Genomic DNA, 22,929 nt, shown 5'->3' with positions numbered 1-22,929 from the left:
CTGAAGATGAATGCATTGAATTCACTGATATCAATTTTTGCGTATGTTTCAAGAACATGCTCCACAAGGCTTTCACACAGAATATAGTATTCTGATTAGTTGCAGCAGCACGGTTCAGATCATAGCATGCCACAATCTGAACATCGAGAAGATACCTTTATATGGAATGTACATTGAAGTGAATGATTAAATTTATAAGAGAGGAAGTAATAATACTGGAAAATAAAAGAAATGAACCGATCAGCAAACAAGGAATTCACTGTCATATAGGCAGCATTAACATTCTGGAAGTCTAATTTCAAGTGATTTGAGAAAGTTGACCAGATGTATATGGAGGCATCGAATCCTATTGTCACAAACTCTCAAACGTTACCACTCCCATAGACATCTTTGGAGAACGTAGATGCACAGGAAGTGGAGGTTGAGAAGGGAAGATTGATGACAATATGAGTGAGGACGGAAAATCCTGATGAATTTGGAAAGACCGATAATGATAATACATGCAGCGAGGAAAAATTTCCAAGGGAGAAAAGCATTAGCACGTTAAGGAATTTTCGCTTCAAAAGAAGAGTGCTTCCAAAAACCATATTGAACATCATTGATATACTTAAAGACAATCTCGTGGTGATTATTAGGCATCGTTCAGACCACGTACGCCATCGCAGATGTTAAAATATCAAAGGCCAAAGGATTTGAAGAGCTACTGCAGATTCTACACAAAGTATGGAAGCATACAGACTACGCGGAAAACAACAAATTTTCCCTGCGTTGCCATTAAGGGGCTTTTTAAAGCTTAAATAAAAGAAATAAAAATTAGCAATAACATAATGATATCACTTTAAAGATGTTTAAGTGCATAGCACCGATTAGGGTCATCGTAAAAGCTATTAGTAAAAATAAATCAGAAGGTGCTATTATAATAAGAGATGTGCTTTATTTTCAAAGAGACGTGATTTTCAAATGTAAAGGATCACGTCCTTCTACATTTAAGATATAAATATGACTTGTAAATAGAACAATCAAGATATTTTATTTAAAATAAAATAAAATGTGTTTTGTTTATTTTTAAAGGCGTGGAGATTTAAACTACAGGCGAATCGTCCTTCGTAATTATATTTTAGAATTCTGTATATGATTTTGATATCAGATAAGTGGACATGGTCAATTAGCATTTTAGATTTGATCATCATAGGTGTTGTGAAATATTAAATTGTTTCCGTACTTTTGTCCAATTTGTCTCCTTCTCAGCGGAGTTAAAATTCAATCTGGACTAATTTAAGATTGCATTATAATTAGTCTGACGCATCTGGATTATTGAAATTGTTGGCAGTATCAGTGCATTGATCATTATGAAGTTGTACGTGAAAGTTCACCAAAGTTGACTCTATCGCCCGGATTAACAGAGGCACTGGTCTTTTTATTATTGAAGTCTGAAAATCTATACATATTCCTTTTGTAAGCATCAAATTAATTATTAACAAAATTTATACAAAACATTCAACTATTATCCAGCATCTAGTTTCATTTTGATCGAGTTTGAGGACTTTGCTAGCCGAAGGACTCCAGATGTTTAAGTTCGCTATAGAAAAGCCTTGAACCAGGCAGTTAGTGTTTGAGGTGAAGGTTTACCCGCTTGGGTGTAGCAGAGCCTAAAGTGCAGGTGAATTGAAAAGTATTCCTGTTCGTTGGCAAAAACTAATTGAGAAGTCCTATTGGAGAAGTGGCAGGCACTTGGATTTTCAATCTGCGGTTTTGGGAACCAACAAGTGGGTTGTTGCATGCGACACATGTCAGCGAGCTAGAAAACCATTGAAGAGGAACTTCATGCCTCTAAATCCTTCGCACGCACAGGAGCTTTTTGAAAGATGGGGATTAGACTTTGTCAGACCTCTGAAGGTAAGCAAAACTAGAAGGTGCAGGTACATCATGGTGGCGACGGAGTACTTGACCAAGTAGGTGGAGGCACGTGCACTTCCAGACAACGGTGAGCACAAAGACATTACTTATGAGCAAATCATCACCACGTGTGGGATTCCACTGCAATTGACAAGTGACCGGGGAGGACACTTTGTTAATCATGTCATCCAACTACTCACTATTGAATTCAACATTTATCATTCACAATCGAGCCCATACTACCCGAGAGCCAATTGACAAGCCGAAGCCACGAATAAGATCCTATTCAAAGTGATTTATAAGTCTTGTGCAGTTGAGGGAGAAGATTGGGAAGAAAAGCTACCATCAACATTATGGGCGTATCGTACTTCGTATAAAATAACTACAGGAAACACTCTGTTCCAACTGATGAACGGACAAGAGGTAGTGGTACCGACAGAGTTCATGGTACCGAGTTTGAGGATAGCAATCGAGAACAAACTGGGCGACATGGAAAGCCTAAGGGAGAGATTGTATAACTTGAACAAACTGGATGAGCGATGACTGCAGGTACAGTAGGCCACAGAAGTTACACAAAACAGGCGGAAGGCATGGCATGATAAGTATTTAAAATTAAATAATTTTCAACCAGGCCACTTAGTTTTGAAGTACAATGGGAGGAATGAGATCAGGTTAGGAAAGTTCAAAGTTAAATGGGTCGGACTATACAAGATATGAGATGTGGGCGCTAATGGGGCAATCAAATTATGGACGCTAGACGAAAAGGAAGTGCTCGACGCAGTAAATGGGTTGAAATTGAAAATCTACCATGAAAGAAATAAAGTGTCTTTGCATCTGAACAATTTGGGAAAAATATAAAATTAGTGGATAAGTACACCAAAAGAGCAAGTCGAACCAACGAACTTCTTGAAGATAAGCATTCTGTACAAAGTAACAAGAATCGGAATCGGATCGGAATCGGCAAGGCCGAATCAAATCGTGAATTGGCCATGAATCGGAATCGAATCGGCCATGAATCGGAAAATTTAAAAAACCCTTGAAATTTAGTAACTTATTTCATAAACCCTTTATCGCTGATTCGATTCACCGATTCACAAAAAATCGTTTGGCTTGAATCGAATCGCCGAATCGCGTGAATCGCATGAATCGCCGAATTTCTTGGAACTATGATTCTGTATGACATAAAGAGGCACAAAAGGAGAAGCAAACATATCGTACGGCTATCACAAAACAATAGAGTTTATAAAGGGGTTTGTACGGCCAAGGAAAAGGCAGCGAATGACCAGCAATAGAAGGAAAAACCATACCGTACGGAAGTAATAAGGAGAAAATTGATAGGTGGCCATTAGTAAAGGCCATACAAGTGTTAGTGAACAAATTGTCCTTTGAAGAAATACATGCAAATATGACCCTAAATGCCCAAGTAAAAGAACAAACTCACACCAACAGTTGGATAGGTTATTATTAGATTAATAACCTTCCTCTGAATTTTATCGGGTATAGCTCCCCGTGTGAAACGTTCAATGAATTTAAATATCTTGCACTTTTACCCGAAAGTACGAAAGGATCTCTCACACATTCTTAGATCGTGAGGTATAGATTATTTCTAACAACAAAGAGATGCTTTAACTAATCTACAGAAATGAATAATAACACTAATCTGCAGTAAAGACAGTAACCAGATATCTAGAACTGATAAATCAGGATTCACAAAGTAATACTGACTTAACATGCCTGAACACAAGGTTTCTAAGCCATATTCAAGAAGATACATATATAGACATCAAATCTCTGTATGCACAAAGTCATGCAAAAACTAAAACACCCATATCATATCTACCAATTACTATCATTACAATATCTGCCTATCTAAAACTCTAACCATTCTACCCTCCCCTTTGCAGCAGCATAAAATCTCCTATAAGGAAAAAGCAGAATTCTCAGCCCAAACTCTCCTGTACTACAGCACCAAAGTCTCCCCTACAGAAAAGAAGTGGAACCCCTTTGTGGTTTGAAAATACCTTCATAAATAGCTGGTTGATGTGTATTTTCAGTTTGCATAACTGATTCTTGGAATTTGACTATCCATCTTCCTCTTCTTATGTTCTCTCATTAATATTTTAATAACCTTATAAAACATTGATGAAAAAGTCTTATAAGGATAATTTCACATATTAAATGAGACTTAGACAAGTGGCACATGATTACATTATCCCAATATAAAAATATTCTTGATGCTGGTCGGATTCAAAATAACTCTGTCAGCAAAAATGGGTCTCGGTATGGGAGGCATAAATAATTATCTCACAGTTGGATCTTGCTGAATTTTGGATATGTTGGAGAGATCCTAATTCTGCACAACTTGACCGAAGCGATTGAGAAAATTATATCCGAGTCAGAAGTTATTGAAGACTGAGTGGAGGTATATAAAACTGCCAGAATAATCGAACCCGTTGAACCTGTTTGAACCATTCAAACTCAACATTTGAACCTTATCTTTGAATCACTTTGGACCACTTTGAACTTCTGAACCAAGCCACTGAATCATACATGTGAACCTCTCAGAATAGATCGTTGAACCTGCATGAGCACAGTGAACTGTTTTGAACCGCTTTGAACTGCTTCGAACTTTAGTTCGAAGTGGTTCAAAAACTCTGTACTTGAAGTTTGAACAGTTGAACCTTTGAAACATCAAACTCACTGAACCTTTGACTCACTTGAAGATTCACTTATGATGTTATTTCATTCTTTGGCTGAGGAACATCTTTGCACTATGACATCTGAATTTCTGCACTGAACCGTTGAGTCTGAACTTTGATTTGTATTTCACCTGTAGGATGAGTCAGCGAAACCATTGAATTGCTTTGAACTACTTTGAACTTCAGTTCGAAGTGGTTCAACAACTCTAAACTTGAAGCTTTGAAATTGTGACCATATCGGGTACTAACAGGGGCTCTAACTGCGGGACTGATTTTGATGCAAAATCAGAGAACTCCAGTAATCTCTGGGAAAAGAATAGTGCCTTGACCATTGGGCAAATAGAGTCAAGAAGAAAATCAGGAGCTGCTTGCAGAGAGGGTGGAGGGGAGCAGGGCAAAATCAGCAAACAAAACCAACAACCAACACCTAAACTACCAGCAAGCACGAGGCTTGCACATTATTCCAACTACACTACGCACAACAAAAACTTATTTACAATATTTACAAAGGTAGGTAAAGAACCTACCAAGAGACCGGAAGAAAGAAGAAGTTAAGTGAATCCATTTACCGGTTGAGAGAAATAGGAGCCTTTCTGAATCAGCAAAGTGTACCTCAATGGACCAGCTCCAAACCATTGCCCGATGACAACTCTTTTAATACCCCACTTCAAACTGACAATGTGCATGCACATGCTGATCCAACTCTCTTTTCCAAAGAGCCATAACTCATCATAGTATTCATCTCCACTTAAGAATTGATCCTTCACACTATCAGGATTAGACTCCACTTCAAACTGAAAAATATGAAATGAAAATGCCTCACCAAAACATGGTGTACAATGTTTCGAAATGCTATCATGAAGATCTAATTCTTGCACATGGTTATGATCAACTTGCAGCCATAATGATGCTTCTTTCAGCATAGGATCAGACCTTGGATATATATCTTCTTCATTCCTTTCAAGGAACCAGCTGTGATCAAATATATCATAAATTCCATCCCCTTCTCTTTTCAAAATGTCATCACACTTTTCAGCATTACCCAAATCAGCAACACCATGCATAGATGGATGAAAAGGAAAATTGCCAATAAATACTTCATTCTGAAATTGATTTGAAAAAGTACTTGAGGCCTCATCCAAGAAATGATCCAGCTTGAGTGATGACGAAAATGTACCTATGATTCCTTCTTCTCCATTGAGAATCGCATTCTCCAACACATCGGCTGAACCACCACTAGATTGAAGGCCAGCTTCATATTCTTCTTTCTCAACAAGAAATTCAGTAGGGGCATCTTTGTCTAGAGACATCTTTGTCTCATCTTCATGAAGAATTGAATCACCATCAAGAGGATTGGTTTGAGAGACATCTTCAGGCTGAAGACATAGCAAAAATTCAGCAACGACCCTTTCTTGTTGATCAAATGATATTTCTTTCCATGCTTCAGCTGGACAGTTTACAGGCTGAGTGCTGATTTCAGCATTTTCAGAATGAAAAAGAAACTCTTCTTCATGCACTTTCACCTTGTCATAGTTGCAGATTTCATCATCAAATTCAGACAATCTTTGCACGTGCTGATTACTAGCTTGCAAGCATAAGGAATCACCTTCTTTCTTCATAGAAATAAGAAGTTCAGTCTCAAGCTGCATGCTATCCTGAATCTCTCCATTAAAAGCAGCATCATCTACAAGGTTCGCTGTTGCAACATATTCAGGATGAAAAGATTCAAGTAAAGACTCTTTCTCTACATTCTCCTTCAAAGGATTAATACCCTCACAATCTTTTGTGGTATTTAAAGATTCATTTTCAAACAAGGCACCCGGAAAAAGTATCTCAATAGAATCTTTAGGAAAAGAACAATCACCATGACTTTCTAATGTACCAATTTTTGCATGAGATGAGGAAAGATCTTGAGAAAAGATTTCATCATTATGGCTTACCTTTACTCCGGTGTTATTGCAGGTATTCTCTTCTTGTAAAATTGGATCAGCATGATGCTGGAGTAATTCTGGCTGGATTTCTTCTTCTAAATATTGCAATCTTGGGTCTTTTCTTGATGAGGATAGCACCATAAAAAGATTTCAGCTAGCTTACTTGTTTTGCAAGTTCTTCGGTAACCTCTCTGATAGGATTGTTTTGGAATAGTGGGATGAAGATAAAGATATCTGATGTATCTTCTTCTTTTGCTGGAACCCATTCCTTCAGGATTTCTTGATTTGTAAGGAAGATTTTCCGGCATTCTTCCTCAATAGAGCCGCCAACCTCCATCTTCGGGGAGGTACCTTCAGATTTCTGAGAAAAGAAAATACTGAAACTGCAATTCTTTCCCCAGTAGAGTCGCCAAAAATCTGTTAGTGAACAGATTGTCCTTTGAAGAAATACATGCAAATATGACCCTAAATGCCCAAGTAAAAGAACAAACTAACACCAACAGTTGGATAGGTTATTATTAGATTAATAAGCTTCCTCTGAATTTTATCGGGTACAGCTCCCCGTGTGAAATGTTCAATGAATTTAAATATAATGCACTTTTACCCGAAAGTACGAAAGGATCTCTCACAGATTCTTAGATCGTGAGGTATAGATTATTTCTAACAACAAAGAGATGCTTTAACTAATCTACAGAAATGAATAATAACACTAATCTGCAGTAAAGACAATAACCAGATATCTAGAACTGATAAATCAGGATTCACGAAGTAATACTGACTTAACATGCCTGAACACAAGGTTTCTAAGCCATATTCAAGAAGATACATATATAGACATCAAATCTTTGTATGCACAAAGCAATGAAAAACTAAAACACCCATATCATATCTACCAATTACTGTCATTACAATATCTGCCTATCTAAAACTCTAACCATTCTACCCTCCCCTTTGCAGCAACATAAAATCTCCTGTAAGGAAAAAGCAGAATTCTCAGCCCAAACTCTCCTGTACTGCAGCACCAAAGTCTCTCCTACAGAAAAGAAGTGGAACCCCTTTGTGGTTTGAAAATACCTTCATAAATAGCTGGTTGATGTGTATTTTCAGTTTGCATAACTGATTCTTGGAATTTGACTATCCATCTTCCTCTTCTTATGTTCTCTCATTAATATTTTAATAACCTTATAAAACATTGATGAAAAAGTCTTATAAGGATAATTTCACATATTAAATGAGACTTAGACAAGTGGCACATGATTACATTATCCCAATATAAAAATATTCTTGATGCTGGTCAGATTCAAAATAACTCTGTCAGCAAAAATGGGTCTTGGTATGGGAGGCATAAATAATTATCCCACCGTTGGATCTTGCTGAATTTTGGATATGTTGGAGAGATCCTAATTCCGCACAACTTGACCGAAGCAATCGAGAAAATTATATCCGAGTCAGAAGTTATTGAAGATTGAGTGGAGGTATATAAAACTACCAGAATAATCGAACCCGTTGAACCTGTTTGAACCATTCGAACTCAACATTTGAACCTTATCTTTGAATCACTTTGGACCACTTTGAACTTCTGAACCAAGCCACTGAATCATACATGTGAACCTCTCAAAATAGATCGTTGAACTTGCATGAGCACAGTGAATTGTTTTGAACCGATTTGAACTGCTTCGAACTTTAGTTCGAAGTGGTTCAAAAACTCTGTACTTGAAGTTTGAATAGTTGAACCTTTGAAACATCAAACTCACTGAACCTTTGACTCACTTGAAGATTCACTTATGATGTTATTTCATTCTTTGGCTAAGGAACATCTTCGCACTATGACGTCTGAATTTCTGCACTGAACCGTTGAGTCTGAACTTTGATTTGTATTGAACCTGCAGGATGAGTCAGCTAAACCATTGAATTGCTTTGAACTACTTTGAACTTCAGTTCGAAGTGGTTCAACAACTCTAAACTTGAAGCTTTGAAATTGTGACCATATCGGGTACTAACAACAAGAAAGGAGACTGTTCTAGGAGCAATCAAGAAATGCTTATGGCAGCACATAGTGTGAGCCTTCGACCATACGCGTGAAGAATGATAGACTTGGTTGTGCGACCGTACGGCAAAAGGGAGGCCCTGTTTAGAGACCGCATGAGAAGACAAGAAGGTATTATGTATGGTTACCAAAAGTTGTAACAGAGCCGTATGGACTAAAAGGAGTGTTGGAACACCATCGTGCAAACTGGGATAAGAACAATCATTGTATAAAATAGCCAAGTTGTTGTATAGTGTACGAACATTGTATTGGTCTAATTGCTTCAATTTCACAAGTAAAACAAAGGAGTAGAAGCCATCCAGTCGCACAATAGCAGAAGAAGAAAATATTGCAGTCGTACAGTAGATAGAGCATGGGAAAGAAGAAACCATAAACGAAGCATTGGATTGAAGGCCGTACAAATCCATACGGACGCCAAAGATAGGAGAGAGATTTTGAAACAATATTGTACGGAAAGGTAACTGAGCTAACCAATTTGTGTTCAGCAAAACAACAAAAAGGGGCAGTTATACATTCACTTGGCAAGAGAGCTTGGAAAAAGAAATTGGACGAAGATCCAGCCATGAACAGAAATGTAAAAACTTTGCCATCTGGAGTTCATGTAGCAGGGGGAACCAGTACAGGACCAAGCAAAAAGAAGATGAAGCAACCAACACAGTCGGCTGTGATAGATATTCCCACAGCGCAAAATGTTGCATTTGAAGGATTAAATGGTGCAGAATGCCGAAAGTGGTAGTAGGAGGCACCTGATAACCATCTAGTAAAGGCCAACATTCAGAAGGCACAGGTTGAGTGGGTAATACAAATGCCTATATTTGGTATTAGAGATTATGAAAGGTTTCTACGCATCATGATGGAAACATATGATAGGTTCTCTTGAACCAGTACATTTGAGTACCTTGGTTGCAACTTGGTGGTATCATTCAAATCGACCGACTTCACACAGGTATTCGAAATACCTGGCCATGCTCAAGGGGGAAGGAAAATAGAAAGCAAACCAAAAAAAGGTGAGCCAGGAAATAAAAATACAGTTGATACAGTTCATGTGTGGGTACCTAACGCAGGTAGAACAGGAAGCTCTCTCGGACACATCAAGGGGTAGAGGGTTGAAGAAATCCAATGTGTAGGAAGGTCACTGGCGCTGTCTGATGGACGTTGTGAAGAGTTGCCTCACAGGCTCTAGCCGTGCTTCAGATATTTCATTTCCACATGTAGCGATGATGAACGGGATTCTGCATGGTAGGGTGTATAACTAGGCTGCATTGTTGGCCGAACGGATGTATGAATTCATGACGTTACAACACAAGACATTCTACATGCCGCATTATGCCATCGGCCTATTCTTGTAGGCAACAATGTGAATGATCCCCAACGATGCACTGGAGGCCAAACCAGGACCACTCACACCAGGTGAACTCCCGATTATGTAGTGGAGACATCCGGATACATTGGACACCAAGACCACAGTCGGACGGACATGCTGACAATGGTCGGAAGGACACTTCTTTTGAGGAAAGTGGGATAGATGGGGAGGAGGTAGAGGTAATTATAGCTACACCATTAAGATTCCCATAGCCTGCACTTTCAGCTACGACACATTTGGTTCCTGTAGGTATTCATGGTATTCTGGGGTTTGCTCAGTTTAGGCAACCAATAGTGATGACGCTAGCTTCAATTGCGATTCAGCCTATTGCAGAAGCACGAGCTATTCTTGAGACACTGGCAAAGGCACATCCGACACCAATGGAGATAGCCATTCCGGAGGTAACAATAGAGCCTGCTCGTGAAGCATTACCAGAGGCTGGGGCTAAGGTACTTGTACTTGATGCAGAGATGGACAATGAGGTAGGAATAATGGAGATACCAACAAGCGAGGGTTTGAGGACGTCGGGTGTCCAATTGGACATAGTGGGTTCAGATGCAGTGGTTATGGTGGATACGGCATTGTTAGCATCACCTGTGAGAGATAGAGAGTATAACCCAAAAGTTGAGCACATACCTGAGTATGTGGTTCTACCGTACCCTAGCGCCTCGAGTGGCTTACTCGCATACACCTACGTGAGAAGTAATTCCAGAGGGAAACCCTTTGCAAGCACAGGTAGAGGAGCTGACACAGGATGAGGGACTACCACATAGTGTTGTTGAGCGTAATGCGGAAGCAATAGAGAGGGTTATGGGTGTACGATAGGAACATCCAGCAGTGCCAGAAGTAGTGATGAGAGACATTCTTCGCTGATATAGCAGCTCTAGCTACTCGGGCTAGCCAGGTGGTGGCCTCTGCAGAGATTCAAGCTTTGGACTCAATAGTGAAGGAGCTGGAGGGAGTAGTATCCTTCATGAGATTAGGATGCTTGGCTGCCTTTACAGTCTATTTTGAGGAACGGGGATGGTCGAATGTGGAGACTGCAGAGATGTGACAGGATTGGGCCATGATGAGAGGCCCTGGTATGGAGAGCCGAGTAGAGGCTTTGACTCACGAGGTAATGGAGATACACAGGGAGGCATATTACACCCTTCGGAGGAGCCGGGTAGATCAGGTAGCAGTTGAGAGGGCTCGGGAGGAGTTAATTGCCAGACTAGCCACGGAGAGGGCAGCCTGGGAATCCGAGAGGGCAGCCTTGTTAGACAGACAGAGTTAGCTACAAAAATTGGCAGCGGAGAAGGAACAAATAGCAGCAAAGGAGAGAGTAGCAGATGTCAAGGAGGAGCTGGGAGAGATTGTTGGGATGATGTAGTCAGCTTTAGAGCTTCAGATGGAGGCGGAAGCGGAATTGAAAGTTCGGAAGGAGCAAGTCTACAAGCTACGGGCGGAGCTGAACGAACTGAGGGCGTGGACGACCACTATGCTAGGGACGTGTCCCTTTGTTTAGTATCTATACATTGATGTAATGGGTTGTTTATTTTGAGTTTTGTTGTATTGTTGTCTGGAGATGACTTTTCTCTTGGGGGGATGATGCTGTCGGTAAATTCTATATTGTAGCCGACGGAAAGAATAGTATCCGAAAGGGCGCGTGATGATGAGTCACCCTTTTGAAAAGTACATGTACACCGTTTGGAAGGGACTTTGGAATCATCATTGTAATCATCTTAATAATATTGTAAGCAATGAAGTGCATATTGCGTATATGAATAAAGTATCAGTTCTGTGTCATATCCTACTATACTACATATGATAAGTATCCTTTTGCCCTGTACGGTACGGTAAACATGAACATTGCATTGAATTGGAACATCGAACATTGAACATAAATAATCGAACCAATAAATAGTCAACACCAGAATGTTCCCCCATCCTCAGCAGAGTTGGCAGAATTTGGCGGTGCCGCTAGGGATGGGGGGACATTGTCCCCAAGTCCTTGGTGTGTCCTTGTCTCCAAGACATGGGGCAAAAGCGGGGGGGGGGGGGGTCTCCGTGTTACTATGTTATTATCTACTGTTATAGGGTTTGGTTATTTTATGGCCAGACTAGGGTTGGTTCAAACTAGTTTGTGGTTTAGGTGATTTTAACCAAAGTTTGAATCCAGGTAGGCCGGTTCGCCTGGGCCAAATCCAAGTTGAACCAAGGAAGACCTAGGCAGACCAAGTGCAAATTAGTAACATTTCCACTGAGAGACATTCTATGATTTAGTGTGGGAAACAATTATTACAGAATTCCAATTTTGATCTGATTGCTATGACTGGTAGATATCAACGACCACGATGCAATAATAAAGTTCGAACTTGATATGGAAATTCTAAATATGATATTTATCTTTTTCTAATATCCGAATGCAGAGATAGTACTATTTATTGTTTTCAATTGTGATCTCTTGCATCCTCAATTGGAGATATATATCCCTATGGATGGGTAGACATGCCTATTCAATTAATGAGACATGATAGTTCATTATCATTTGTATCCAACAACCACAATTTAATCGGGTTTTTTCTAGTTAACTACAACTAACACAAATCTCATTAGTGTTTAGTTGTGTTAACAAGACCAGATCGATCATTAGGGTAAATATAAATATAACCAATGCTAGATCAATATGCAAGAGATAATCAAAGGTTTCATACTTGTCAAGGATATGAATAGTCAGATCACCGAAGGAAGGATAGTCAATTTGGATCATGAATATAATTGTATATGTATACATCCATAACAGTTCACAAAGTGAACTGGTATACATGTATACATACATGGTTTATTAGTTCCACATCCTTCCAGACTGACCGACAATGTCACAATTAACACTCCCTCTTAGCTAGGGAAGACAAGGAGGTATGAATAGTTTTAGATATCACCTAGCACATGATATCAAGGAGTATGTAGAATATTAAGTCAGCGTGATACTTGTATATCCAAGTTATGGTATGTGTAATGACCCCATGTTGCATGATGTCTACCATAATTATGTCATGGCATGTCCACAGACAATACATCACATAATGTCTACCATGATTATTTCATTACAACCAAATTGATCTGCAATAGATATCGAGTCAGCATGATATCAATCAATTAGTCTAAGATATTAACTATCAAGTCAGCATGATAGTAGACATTGTATAGTTGTCACCTTACAATGTTGAATACAAGTGTACATGTTCAGAAAGATCATCACCTTGCAGTAATATACACAGGTGAGGGCCATAAAGTCAGAGAGTCACAATATGACAAAAGAGTTTACACATTAAACATCGTTAAAAATATATATTAGTACAAAGGAATAAAATTTGAGATTTAGTCTCAATGAATTACATTTCAACCATACCAATTTTCTATCTAAGGTTCTCCATTTTCACTTTGGAGAGAAGCTTAGTAAGGATATTTGTTATTTGATCGTTTGTAAAAATATATTCCAACTGAATTGCTTTCCTTTCAACCATATCCCTCACGCAATGATAAGGGATCGCTATATGCTTGGATCCATAGTTGGAAAACTCGCCAAATGCAAAAACTCGCCAAGCCCCTCAAAAGTTTAATCGGGAAAAACTCGGCGATTTTAAAAAAAAACTCGAGAAAAACTCGGGAACCTAAAAAACCGCTAAAATTTAATTAAAAATACATTTATTTTGCAAAATTTAATGAGAAGATGCATCTAATAAGTTAATTAAAGACAATACAAAAGAAAGAAACAAAGTTTAGATATATATAAATGCATAATGCGTACAAAATTGCATTCTCATGCAGAATGCTCATGGTAGGAAGCAAAATAGTAAATTACTAAATAGTTTCAATCTGTCAAACTAGAAGTAAATACTAAAAGTCTAAATACATCAATACAATGTCAATCACATCTTCCTCTTTCCACTTGCACTAGCAGGAAAGCGAGGGGGTCTAGTCCTAGAAGAAGTGCCCCGCACTGGGATAGGGCGTGAGCTGCGTAACTGTGAACTCTGTGGCTGTGCCCCCTCGCTCGACGTCCCTACTGACTGGCTCAGCGTCCTAGCAGAGGATGCATCTCCTCCTAATGGTAATGCCTGATCCTCGCCTGAATCATCATCATCCTCGTCCTCATCCTCAATGTCATCCATAGTGAACTGAAAATCAATGTCAGCCTCCCCCTCCATGGCCTGCCTCTCCAAATCAGCGATCTCATCTGGTGTAAACAATGGACTTGGCTCCTGTGCTGTCCAATCAGAATAAGGATCTATCTCATCTAGATCAAGCGGACCAGGTAGTTCTAAGAGCTGTGACTTTTTTATGCGCAACTTAAGATTATAGTGCACATAAACAAGGTCATTAAGCCGTTTTTGAGTCATTCTGTTTCTTTTCTTTGTATGGATGGACTCAAATAAGCTCCAATTGCGCTCACAATGGGATGAGCTACAAGGTTGGGATAGGACTTTGAGAGCAAATTTCCTTAAATTGGGGGTATTGCCACCCCAACTTGCCCACCAAGCATCTGCAAAACAAAATTTAAAAAGTTATAAAGCAATAAAAAACAAAATCAGAAGCACAACTTATCAATTAGCAAAAGTTTTAAAGTTTGACGCTTTACCTGGTGCTTGAGTAGATCTTGCTCTCTTTGCTAGCATAGAAGAGAACAAAGGACCCCTTGATTCCACATAGATTTGTTGTTCGGTCACAATAAGGTCTCTCTCCTCTTCACTTGATATCATTCTCTCAATGCATTTAGAGAGACCTTCCATGACCTCTCCATTAGGATCTGAGTAGGAATCATCAGCCCTAAAACAAATAGAAAATGATATCAAGTCTTACTACACAACCTTAAAAAGTAAAGTAAAATAAAGACTTATTAAAATCCCAACTTCAAGGACAATCAATTATCATAGTACCTGAATTTGGGATTGAGGAAGTAGCTTGCTGCATGAATAGGTTGGTGGAGCATATTGTTCCACCTCCTATCAATTATTTCCCAAATGGGGTCAAATCTAAGACTGTCCCCATGATAGTAACTTCTAATAGCCTCTTTCGCCCTATCCATGGCCTCATAAAGACCTCCCATTGGGGATTGCTGCCCATCACATGTGCGCAAGACTAGAACCAGGGGCAGAGACATCTACATTTGAAATTTGAAAAATACAAATTAGTTAATAACATAGTAAGTTATGAATTGAAAATGAAACTTGAATACAATAAAAATATAATGAAGTTACCTCCACAATCTCCTTAGCTTTTGCAAAAAAGCTATCATCAAAGACTATTCGTGCCACAACTTCTTCGGGCTTCTTTGAGTAAGGTGAAGCAACCCAATCAGCACACACAAACATTTGCTTCAAAGCCAATATGTGGTCAAGAATACTTTGCAACGTCAAGAAGACCGTTGCAAACCTTGTCATAGCAGGTCTCATCAAATCTTTGCCTTTAGTGGCTTTTCTCATCAAACTGAGAACCCATGGGTGATTATAGATATATTTCGTGACTCGCCTAGCATCTTCCACAACTGGACTCACCCAATCAAGTTTTCCTATGTCCTCCAAAAGAAGGTCAAGGACATGTGCTACACAAGGTGACCAAAAAAGTGTGGGATGCCTCTCTTGGAGGATTCTACCTAAAAGATTAGCAAAAAATCAATAATCAGTAACAAACTTTCCATATTTAGTATTTACAAATTACATCAAATCTAAATTGAATAATACCATAGCATTACATTCATGATTCATATTGATTCAAATATAAAAAATTAAATCTACCTGCTGCCACATATGCTGCTGCATTATCTGTGATTATTTGCACCACATTCTCTATTCCCACCTCCATGACAACATTCTCCAACATTAAAGCCAATGTGGCTGCATTTTTCACTTTGTTGGAGGCATCGACAGATTTCCAAAACACCACATCATCTTTGCAAGCAATCAAGAAGTTAATAATGGTTCTACTTCTTCCATCTGTCCACCCATCAGATAAAATGGTGCAGCCATACTTTTTCCACTCTTTCTTTTGGTCTTCTATCAACAATCTTGCCCTACCAACCGCTTTGTCAAGCAACCTACAAAATTTAAGTGTAATATTAAATAAAGTGTAAGTGTTAGTAAAAAATTAGGAAATAAGTTATAACAATTAAGATTTAAAATATAACAATGAACTAAAGTGAATCTCAATTATTTACAATTACTAAATAGTAAAATACTAACCTTCCACTCATATCCTTGCGATTAGGCGGCTTGTACCCTTTGCCTGATATTGTCATTGCATTCACCATATTGACCCAATATGGACTATCAGCGGCATTCATTGAGGTATTGTTGAAAAACCAAAAATCAGCTGCTGCAATATCAGTTTGCTCATGCACCTCCTTAAACCATGCAGTGCCCTCTAATGATGGTTGTGCTCCAGGTGTGTTCCTGGGCACAAAATAACCACCTATCCCTGATGGGGATCTGGATGGTGATGATGAAGAAGTAGGAGATGTAGAAGAAGTGGAACCGGTAAAAGAGAAATTTTGTTTGCGGATCCGTGGGCCACGAAGAGATCCTGGTATGTTCTCAAGTGCTTCTTCTTCCTCTTGCATATCAAAAGGAGCTCCTTCAGATTCAGCTATGGCTGCCCTCATAGCTATTTTTGCCCTCTCCCTATTCAATTTTTTCTCTTCAGCAGCTGCAAGTAGGGCATGGATGAATCTTTTTTCTTCATCAGTTACCTTGAGACAAGGATTTGAGTCATGTTTCTTTATGCCTGCAAGGTGGTATTTGAGGCGGTTTATGCCTCCAGAAATAATTCTCTCACAGGGAATGCATATCACCTTCCCAATATCATTTGGATTTGGAGCTTCATAGGCATACTGCCATGCCTTATCTCTTGCATTTTTAGGCCGAGTGCCTATATATCCAAATGGGCATGGTGTTTGTGGCCACTCTTCTTGTGGGTTTGTCATTTTTTTAATGGTTGACCGCTGCCCTACACATAAATATATAGAGAAATGAATAAACAAAGTTAGAACTTAGAAGCTAGGGTTTCAAATGATTCAAACTTCAAACTTGAACCATATCCTTAGCAAACAACAAACTTCAACCATATCCTTAGAAGCTAGGGTTTCAAATGATCCAAAATGATTTTAAATGATTTGAAAACATTTACAAAAAACAACAAAAACAAAAGAACATTTGTTATAAAACTATAAAAAGTTTTCAAACTATGATAAGATGAACATACCTGGAAAGAAATTTGTCTTCTAAAATCGGTTAGAATCCTCTAAAATCCACTCAAATCCGCCTTGAATCACTTGCAATCAGCTAAGAATGCCTCCAAACCTTCTTCTCTTCACTCCTCAAGGTTCTAAACAATGCAAATACAAGAAAGAATGAGAAAAAACACACTCACTGCCGCTTAAATCCGTCACAGGCCGCGTTCACCAGTAAATCGCGAGTTTTTAGGAAAAACTCGCCGAGTTTTTAGGAAAAACTCGCCGAGTTTTTGCCGAGTACTCGCCGATTACTCGGCGAGTTTTTACCAGATTGCCGAGTTTTTAAATCGGCGAGTTAACTGGTTAAAAACTCACCGAGCTAGGAAACTCGCCGAGTTTTAAAAACTCGCCGAGTACTCGGCGAGTTTTCCATCTATGCTTGGATCGATCGTGGAAAACATGATTTACTGAGAGCTTGATGCAACTTTGATTGTCACAATGAATAGTAGTAGGTTTCAACAACTTTCCAAATAGTCTCACAATAAATTTTCGAAGCCTTGCAACTTTTCTAGCTCCCATTGCAGTTGCAATGTATTCAGCTTTAGTAGAACTTTGTACCAAAGAAGACTACTTCCTGCTTATCCAAGAGATCATGGAGAATCCCAAACTAAAACAACATCCAAACGTGCTCTTTTGATCAGTTACACTTCCGGCCCAATGTGAATCTAAGTATTCATGTAAGTCTAGATCAACATTCTTATATTTGAGTCCATATCCAATAGTACCCTGTAGGTACCTCAAAATGTGTTTAGCAATAACAAGGTGTATTTCATGTGGTCCACACATTAAATAACTCAAGGCATTCACTACAAAGCAAATCCTAGGTTGGGCATTAACCAAGTACATCAGGGATCCGATGGTTTGTCTATAAAGGGTAGGACCTACAAATCTAGATTCAGCTGCTGCTTCTTTCAACTTGTGTAAGTTTGTTTCCATGCGTGTGGACATCGGCCTACAGTTCAGCATTCCAAACTTTTTCAGAATGTCAACAATATATTTTCCTTGATTTAGAAGGATACCACTAGGTTTCTTCCAAACTTCCAATCCTAGAAAGTAGTATAGTAGACACAAATCCTTCATATCAAATTTTGAAGCCAAATCCTTCTTGCATTGAGCAATTAGGTGAAATTCTCTTGTAATCAGCAGGTCGTCAACATATAGAATTAGTATTAACATGTCACCTTTAATAACTTTAAAGTAGAGATTTGGATCAGCTTCATTCTTAGCAAAACCTAGTCCTATAAGGTATCTATCAATTCTCTCATACCAGGCTCTAGGAGCCTATTTAAGTCTATACAAGGCTTTCTTCAATTTGCATACATGAGATGTGTCATGAATCACAAAATTGTCAGGTTGTTCTAGATAGACTTCCTCTTTGATAGTCCAAGAATGTCGGCTTCACATGCATTTGGTGTATCTTCTAGCCCTTTGTTGTAGCAATGGCTATAACTACTCTAATAGACGTATATCTAGTAACTAGTGCAAATATCTCCTTGTAATCAATTCCCTCCTCCTGTGAGAAACCTCTTGCAAAAAAGCGTGCCTTATTTTTCTCGATATTGTCGTCTACAACATGTTTAATTTGAAGAGCCATTTAGAAAAAACAATAGATTTCCCTTTAGTTCTAGGTACTATATCCCACACATCATTTTTATAAAATGGACTAATACTCTTTTGTAATGGCATCTTTCCATACTTGGTATTTAAGAGCTTCAATTACACTAGTAGGTTCTGAATTTGAAATCGCGTTCATTAGTGCCACATAGTTTGATAATATATTAGGCCTCTTACTCTCTCTAAAAGTGCCTTTCAGTGTAGCAAAATTTTATGCTTCCTCAATAACCTTTCTAGCCCAAAGTAATTGTTTCCTTTTGTTAACATTAGGATTTTTCTCCCTTTGAATCTCAGGACTAGTATGGTTTTCATTAGGGTTTTCTTCTGGTTGCTCCATTTGAGTCTCAGAATTAGGTTCTCCTCCATGTTCTTAGGTGAGTCTTGAATTTCTAATTGATCTGAGCTATTAGACCTTTTAAAGGCAATGTCTTCCTCAAAAGTGACATCTTTTCTCAGCTCTACTTGACCCTGATCAGGTAGGTATATTTTGTAGCCTTAAGAAGTTTCACTGTAACCTACAAAAATCCCTTTTCTCTCAAAAGGTTCTAATTTTGTCCTATTCTCTTTAGGTGCATGTATGTGTATAGGACACCCAAATATCCCAAGATGGCTTATATCAGATTTTATCCCGGTAAAGGCCTCTACTAGTGTTTTATTATCAAGATGTAAGTGAGGACATCTATTTTGTATGTAGAAAGTTGTTCTTGACGCTTCTTCCCAGAACGAAATATCCAAATTTTGGACATACATTATTGACTTTGTGGCTTCCACAATAGTTTTCTTTTTCCTCTCAGGTACCCCATTTTGTTGAGGATTATAGGGTACAGTGAACTCCCTCTTAATCCTAGCATTAATACAAAATTCTCTAAAGATTTCAGAAGTGAATTCTATCCTATTGTTAGTTCTCAGGGTTTTAACTTTCTTTCTAGATGAGTTTTCTGTTAGGGCCTTTTAATTCTTTAAATTTCTTAATGATCTCTTCTGACTCTTTGCATTTCAAGAAGTAGATCCAGGTCTTTCTGGAGAAATCATCCACAAAAATTACATAGTATACAAACCCTCCCATTGATGGAGTTGACATAGGTCTACATAAATTTGAGTGGGATTAATTCCAATACATTTTCAGTTTTGCTTAAACTATTTTGGAAAGATCCTTTAGTGTTCTTCCCTAATGCACAACCCTTACATGTTCCATTATGGATTGCATTTAATTTGGAAAGTCCCGTTACGAATTTTTTCATAGATGTTAGAGCTCAAAAATGTATATGCCCCAATCTTCTATGCCAGATTTCATTGGAGTCGTGGGTTTCATGAATGAGTGCTTGTTTTGACTTAGTGCAAAGTTTGTATAGGTTTCCATGTCTTACACCTATTGTTTTAGCCTCCTTAAAAGTAGCATTCTTTGGCCTACCAACACTTTTCCATTCATGAAAGTGACCTATATCCATTATCTTCTAGGGAAGATATAGACACTAGGTTTCTTTTAAATCCTGGTACTTGTAGTTGGATAGTGATGCCAGAATCTAATTTGATGTTACAGGTCCCCACTCCTTTTACAGGATGTGCAAAGTTATCTCTGATGGTTATCTCTTCCTCAATTTCTTCAAACATAGTATCTAGACGTTCTCAGAATCCTGTGATATGGCTAGAAGACCCACTATCGATCACCCAAGTATTGACTTATTTGTTACATGATTTGATAGTGTTGAATAGAATAGAAACTTCTCAGGATCTTCTTTTGTACTTGTTTTCCTGACTTTAGTATAGGATGCTTGTTTCTTCAATTTGTCAAGGCATTTGGCACCATAATGTCCATATTCATCACATCTGAAACATTGGAATTGTGAAGCATCTCTCCTTTCCTTTTCGTTTCTATGAAAATTTGTCTTCCTTTTGAAGTTCTTTTTTCCTTTCTTATGATGTTTGGCATTCAAAACATCAAGGTCTTCGTTTATGGATTTTTGTTTGATTCCTTCTGGTAATTGCCTCACTTCTTCTTGTAGATAGTCTGACCTTAGGCAGTCTAACTTTGGGAGTTTTGACCTGGCACTTGTGCCTTTTTTGAATGATTCCCATGAGCTTGGTAATCCACTTAGAACTATAAGGGATAATTCTTTACTCTCTATCTCATGCCCAATGTTCGATAGTTGATTCCTCAATTCTATTATTCTCATGAAGTAGTCAGTCGCAGATTCTCCTTTATTCATACTTATGCGATTCAGCTATGTTTTGAATGCAAGGGTTTTGCATGTATTATTTGTCTCCTAAAAATGGCCCTCTAGAAAATGTCCCAGAAATGCATCTACCTGTCCCTATCTCTGAATCACCATGAAACATAGTTATTTTTTCTTGCGACTACTCTTAATGCATCTCATTTACTACTCACATACATCATTTATAGGTGACTCAACATTAAGTTCAAATCAATGCTTTCATAAAACAGAGCTTTGAAGATTCCAAAAGGATTCACTCTCCACATAAATAGAATGTATTAGTTTATATAGGCCAAAGTATCTCACTCTATTTTGTCATTAATATTGAAGTCATTATGTTGTATAAAGACATTATGCAAGGTCTCACCCCGACCCATCATAGCTCAACTGATACATTTATTTTGATACATTATGATTCGATATTTTTGAGAAATTATTTGACGGACTAGACATTGATCAGTGTTATTTATGCCATGTGATGATTACTCTAGTATGCTTTACTTACAATGATTTATGATGTTTTATTTAGATGCATGCATTATGATGGTTTGTTTCAGTAATTTAATTGAATTGATGACTATGTTATGGTATTTCAATTATGCAAATCAGTTATATTAATCAATGTGCAGAAAAGGAAAAGATTACTCGAATGAAATTTAGAATGTTTTGGGTTAAATTTGATTTTGCAAGTTAAGTAATACATAGGTGATTTTTCTCGAACTACTGATATTTGAATTTAGTGTGCAAGATAATTAACCATGGAATTAATCAGAGAACCTAGAACCAACCCTATGTGTAAACTGTAAAACCATGGTTGAATCTAATGAAGAGATTTGAACCCTGTTGTCGTGTACTTTAATTTGTAATCGTAATTTGAATGTATGTATTAGGTTAATTTATTCTATTATTAGTGACATGTCAATTGTTTTATGTAATGTAATTTTAGGGTGTCACTTGACACTTGTCATGTATATGTGTAAAATGACATATCAATTAGGGTTGGCAATGTGACCCTTAAACCTTAAATTGAACTTAATTAGGAGCTTAAGTTAATTCCCCTTGTTTAGAGATATCTTATGAAGTCCCACCAAGAAGGAACTTGAGTTCAAAATTTTGAGTCACTTTTGGAGGCCAAAAAGTGGTCCTAGGAGCCAAATTTAATGGAATCTATGTGCCCAAGTGTGAGGGGTATGAGTTGGGGACCTAATTAGCACAATTAGAAAGTCGAGGTAACTTTAGGGACCCTCCAAATTTCCCATTTTCCAGATATTGCGAAAATGGAGTGGTCCTATGACATTACCCATACCCACACTCTTGCCCAAAACTTGCATTAATGGTAAGGGACATGTATGATGGCCAAAGGACCTAGGGTCAACTCAGAAGTTATTGCTTGTAGGTGGGTGGGATTTGGCGACCTTTTTAGAGGCCCTTAAAGAAATTAGTGTGTGTTCACTCACTCTCTATCTTTAGAGACACTAGGGTTTGGAATTGGAGCAACAAAGGGATAGGTCTCTTCTCAACTTTCTATTCTATAACACATTTGAGAAAGGTTGGCGCTTTCCTTTGCCATGGATGTTTCTCATTTCTTGCAATAGAGTAGTTTGTTTTGAATTTCTTGTTCTTGCATTGCATGTATTGTTGTATTGTGTTGTGAGGGTTAGGAATATGATGATTTCAATCTTGCTTTCTTGTTTTTTCTTGCATTTGCTTGAAGGATTGTTCATGGGTGTGAAAGCATTACTCACTTTTTGATAGGAAAAAGTGGCCTTGCGGGGTGAAGGGGTTAGTTGTGACTCCATGGAAGTGTATAGTCTCTTCTCATGGAGAAGAGGGAAAAATGCAAGGTGTATGGGCCCTTGTTGCCATTGAATTTGATGTTATTTGGGGGAGATA

General features: G+C 38.2%; 3 protein-coding genes across 6 annotated transcripts in view; all 3 read right to left on the bottom strand.

Annotated features, from left to right (window-relative positions):
- LOC149575779 (beta-amylase 2, chloroplastic-like) overlaps positions 1 to 22,929 on the bottom strand; it is a 187,433-nt gene that overhangs the window by 72,770 nt on the left and 91,734 nt on the right. The gene's annotated exons all lie outside the window — the stretch shown is intronic.
- LOC149575782 (uncharacterized) lies at positions 13,687 to 15,136 on the bottom strand. Its single transcript, XM_089812264.1, has 2 exons — positions 14,561 to 15,136; positions 13,687 to 14,464 (listed from the first exon to the last, which is right to left on the bottom strand). The coding sequence occupies exons 1-2, from the start codon at positions 14,709 to 14,711 to the stop codon at positions 13,851 to 13,853; spliced, it is 765 nt and encodes a 254-aa protein (XP_089668390.1). The 5' UTR covers positions 14,712 to 15,136; the 3' UTR covers positions 13,687 to 13,850.
- On the bottom strand, positions 14,955 to 17,201 carry LOC149575781 (uncharacterized). Its single transcript, XM_089812328.1, has 4 exons — positions 16,161 to 17,201; positions 15,717 to 16,015; positions 15,180 to 15,574; positions 14,955 to 14,960 (listed from the first exon to the last, which is right to left on the bottom strand). Exons 1-4 carry the CDS (start codon positions 16,898 to 16,900, stop codon positions 14,955 to 14,957), a joined length of 1,440 nt encoding a protein of 479 aa, XP_089668454.1. The 5' UTR covers positions 16,901 to 17,201.

The sequence above is a fragment of the Cupressus sempervirens genome, chromosome 2 (assembly GCF_028749045.1).
Source record: "Cupressus sempervirens isolate cs-2001-9-10 chromosome 2, ASM2874904v1, whole genome shotgun sequence".
NCBI classification, from domain to species: Eukaryota; Viridiplantae; Streptophyta; class Pinopsida; order Cupressales; family Cupressaceae; genus Cupressus; species Cupressus sempervirens.
This window is presented reverse-complemented; position numbering and strand designations above follow the sequence as displayed.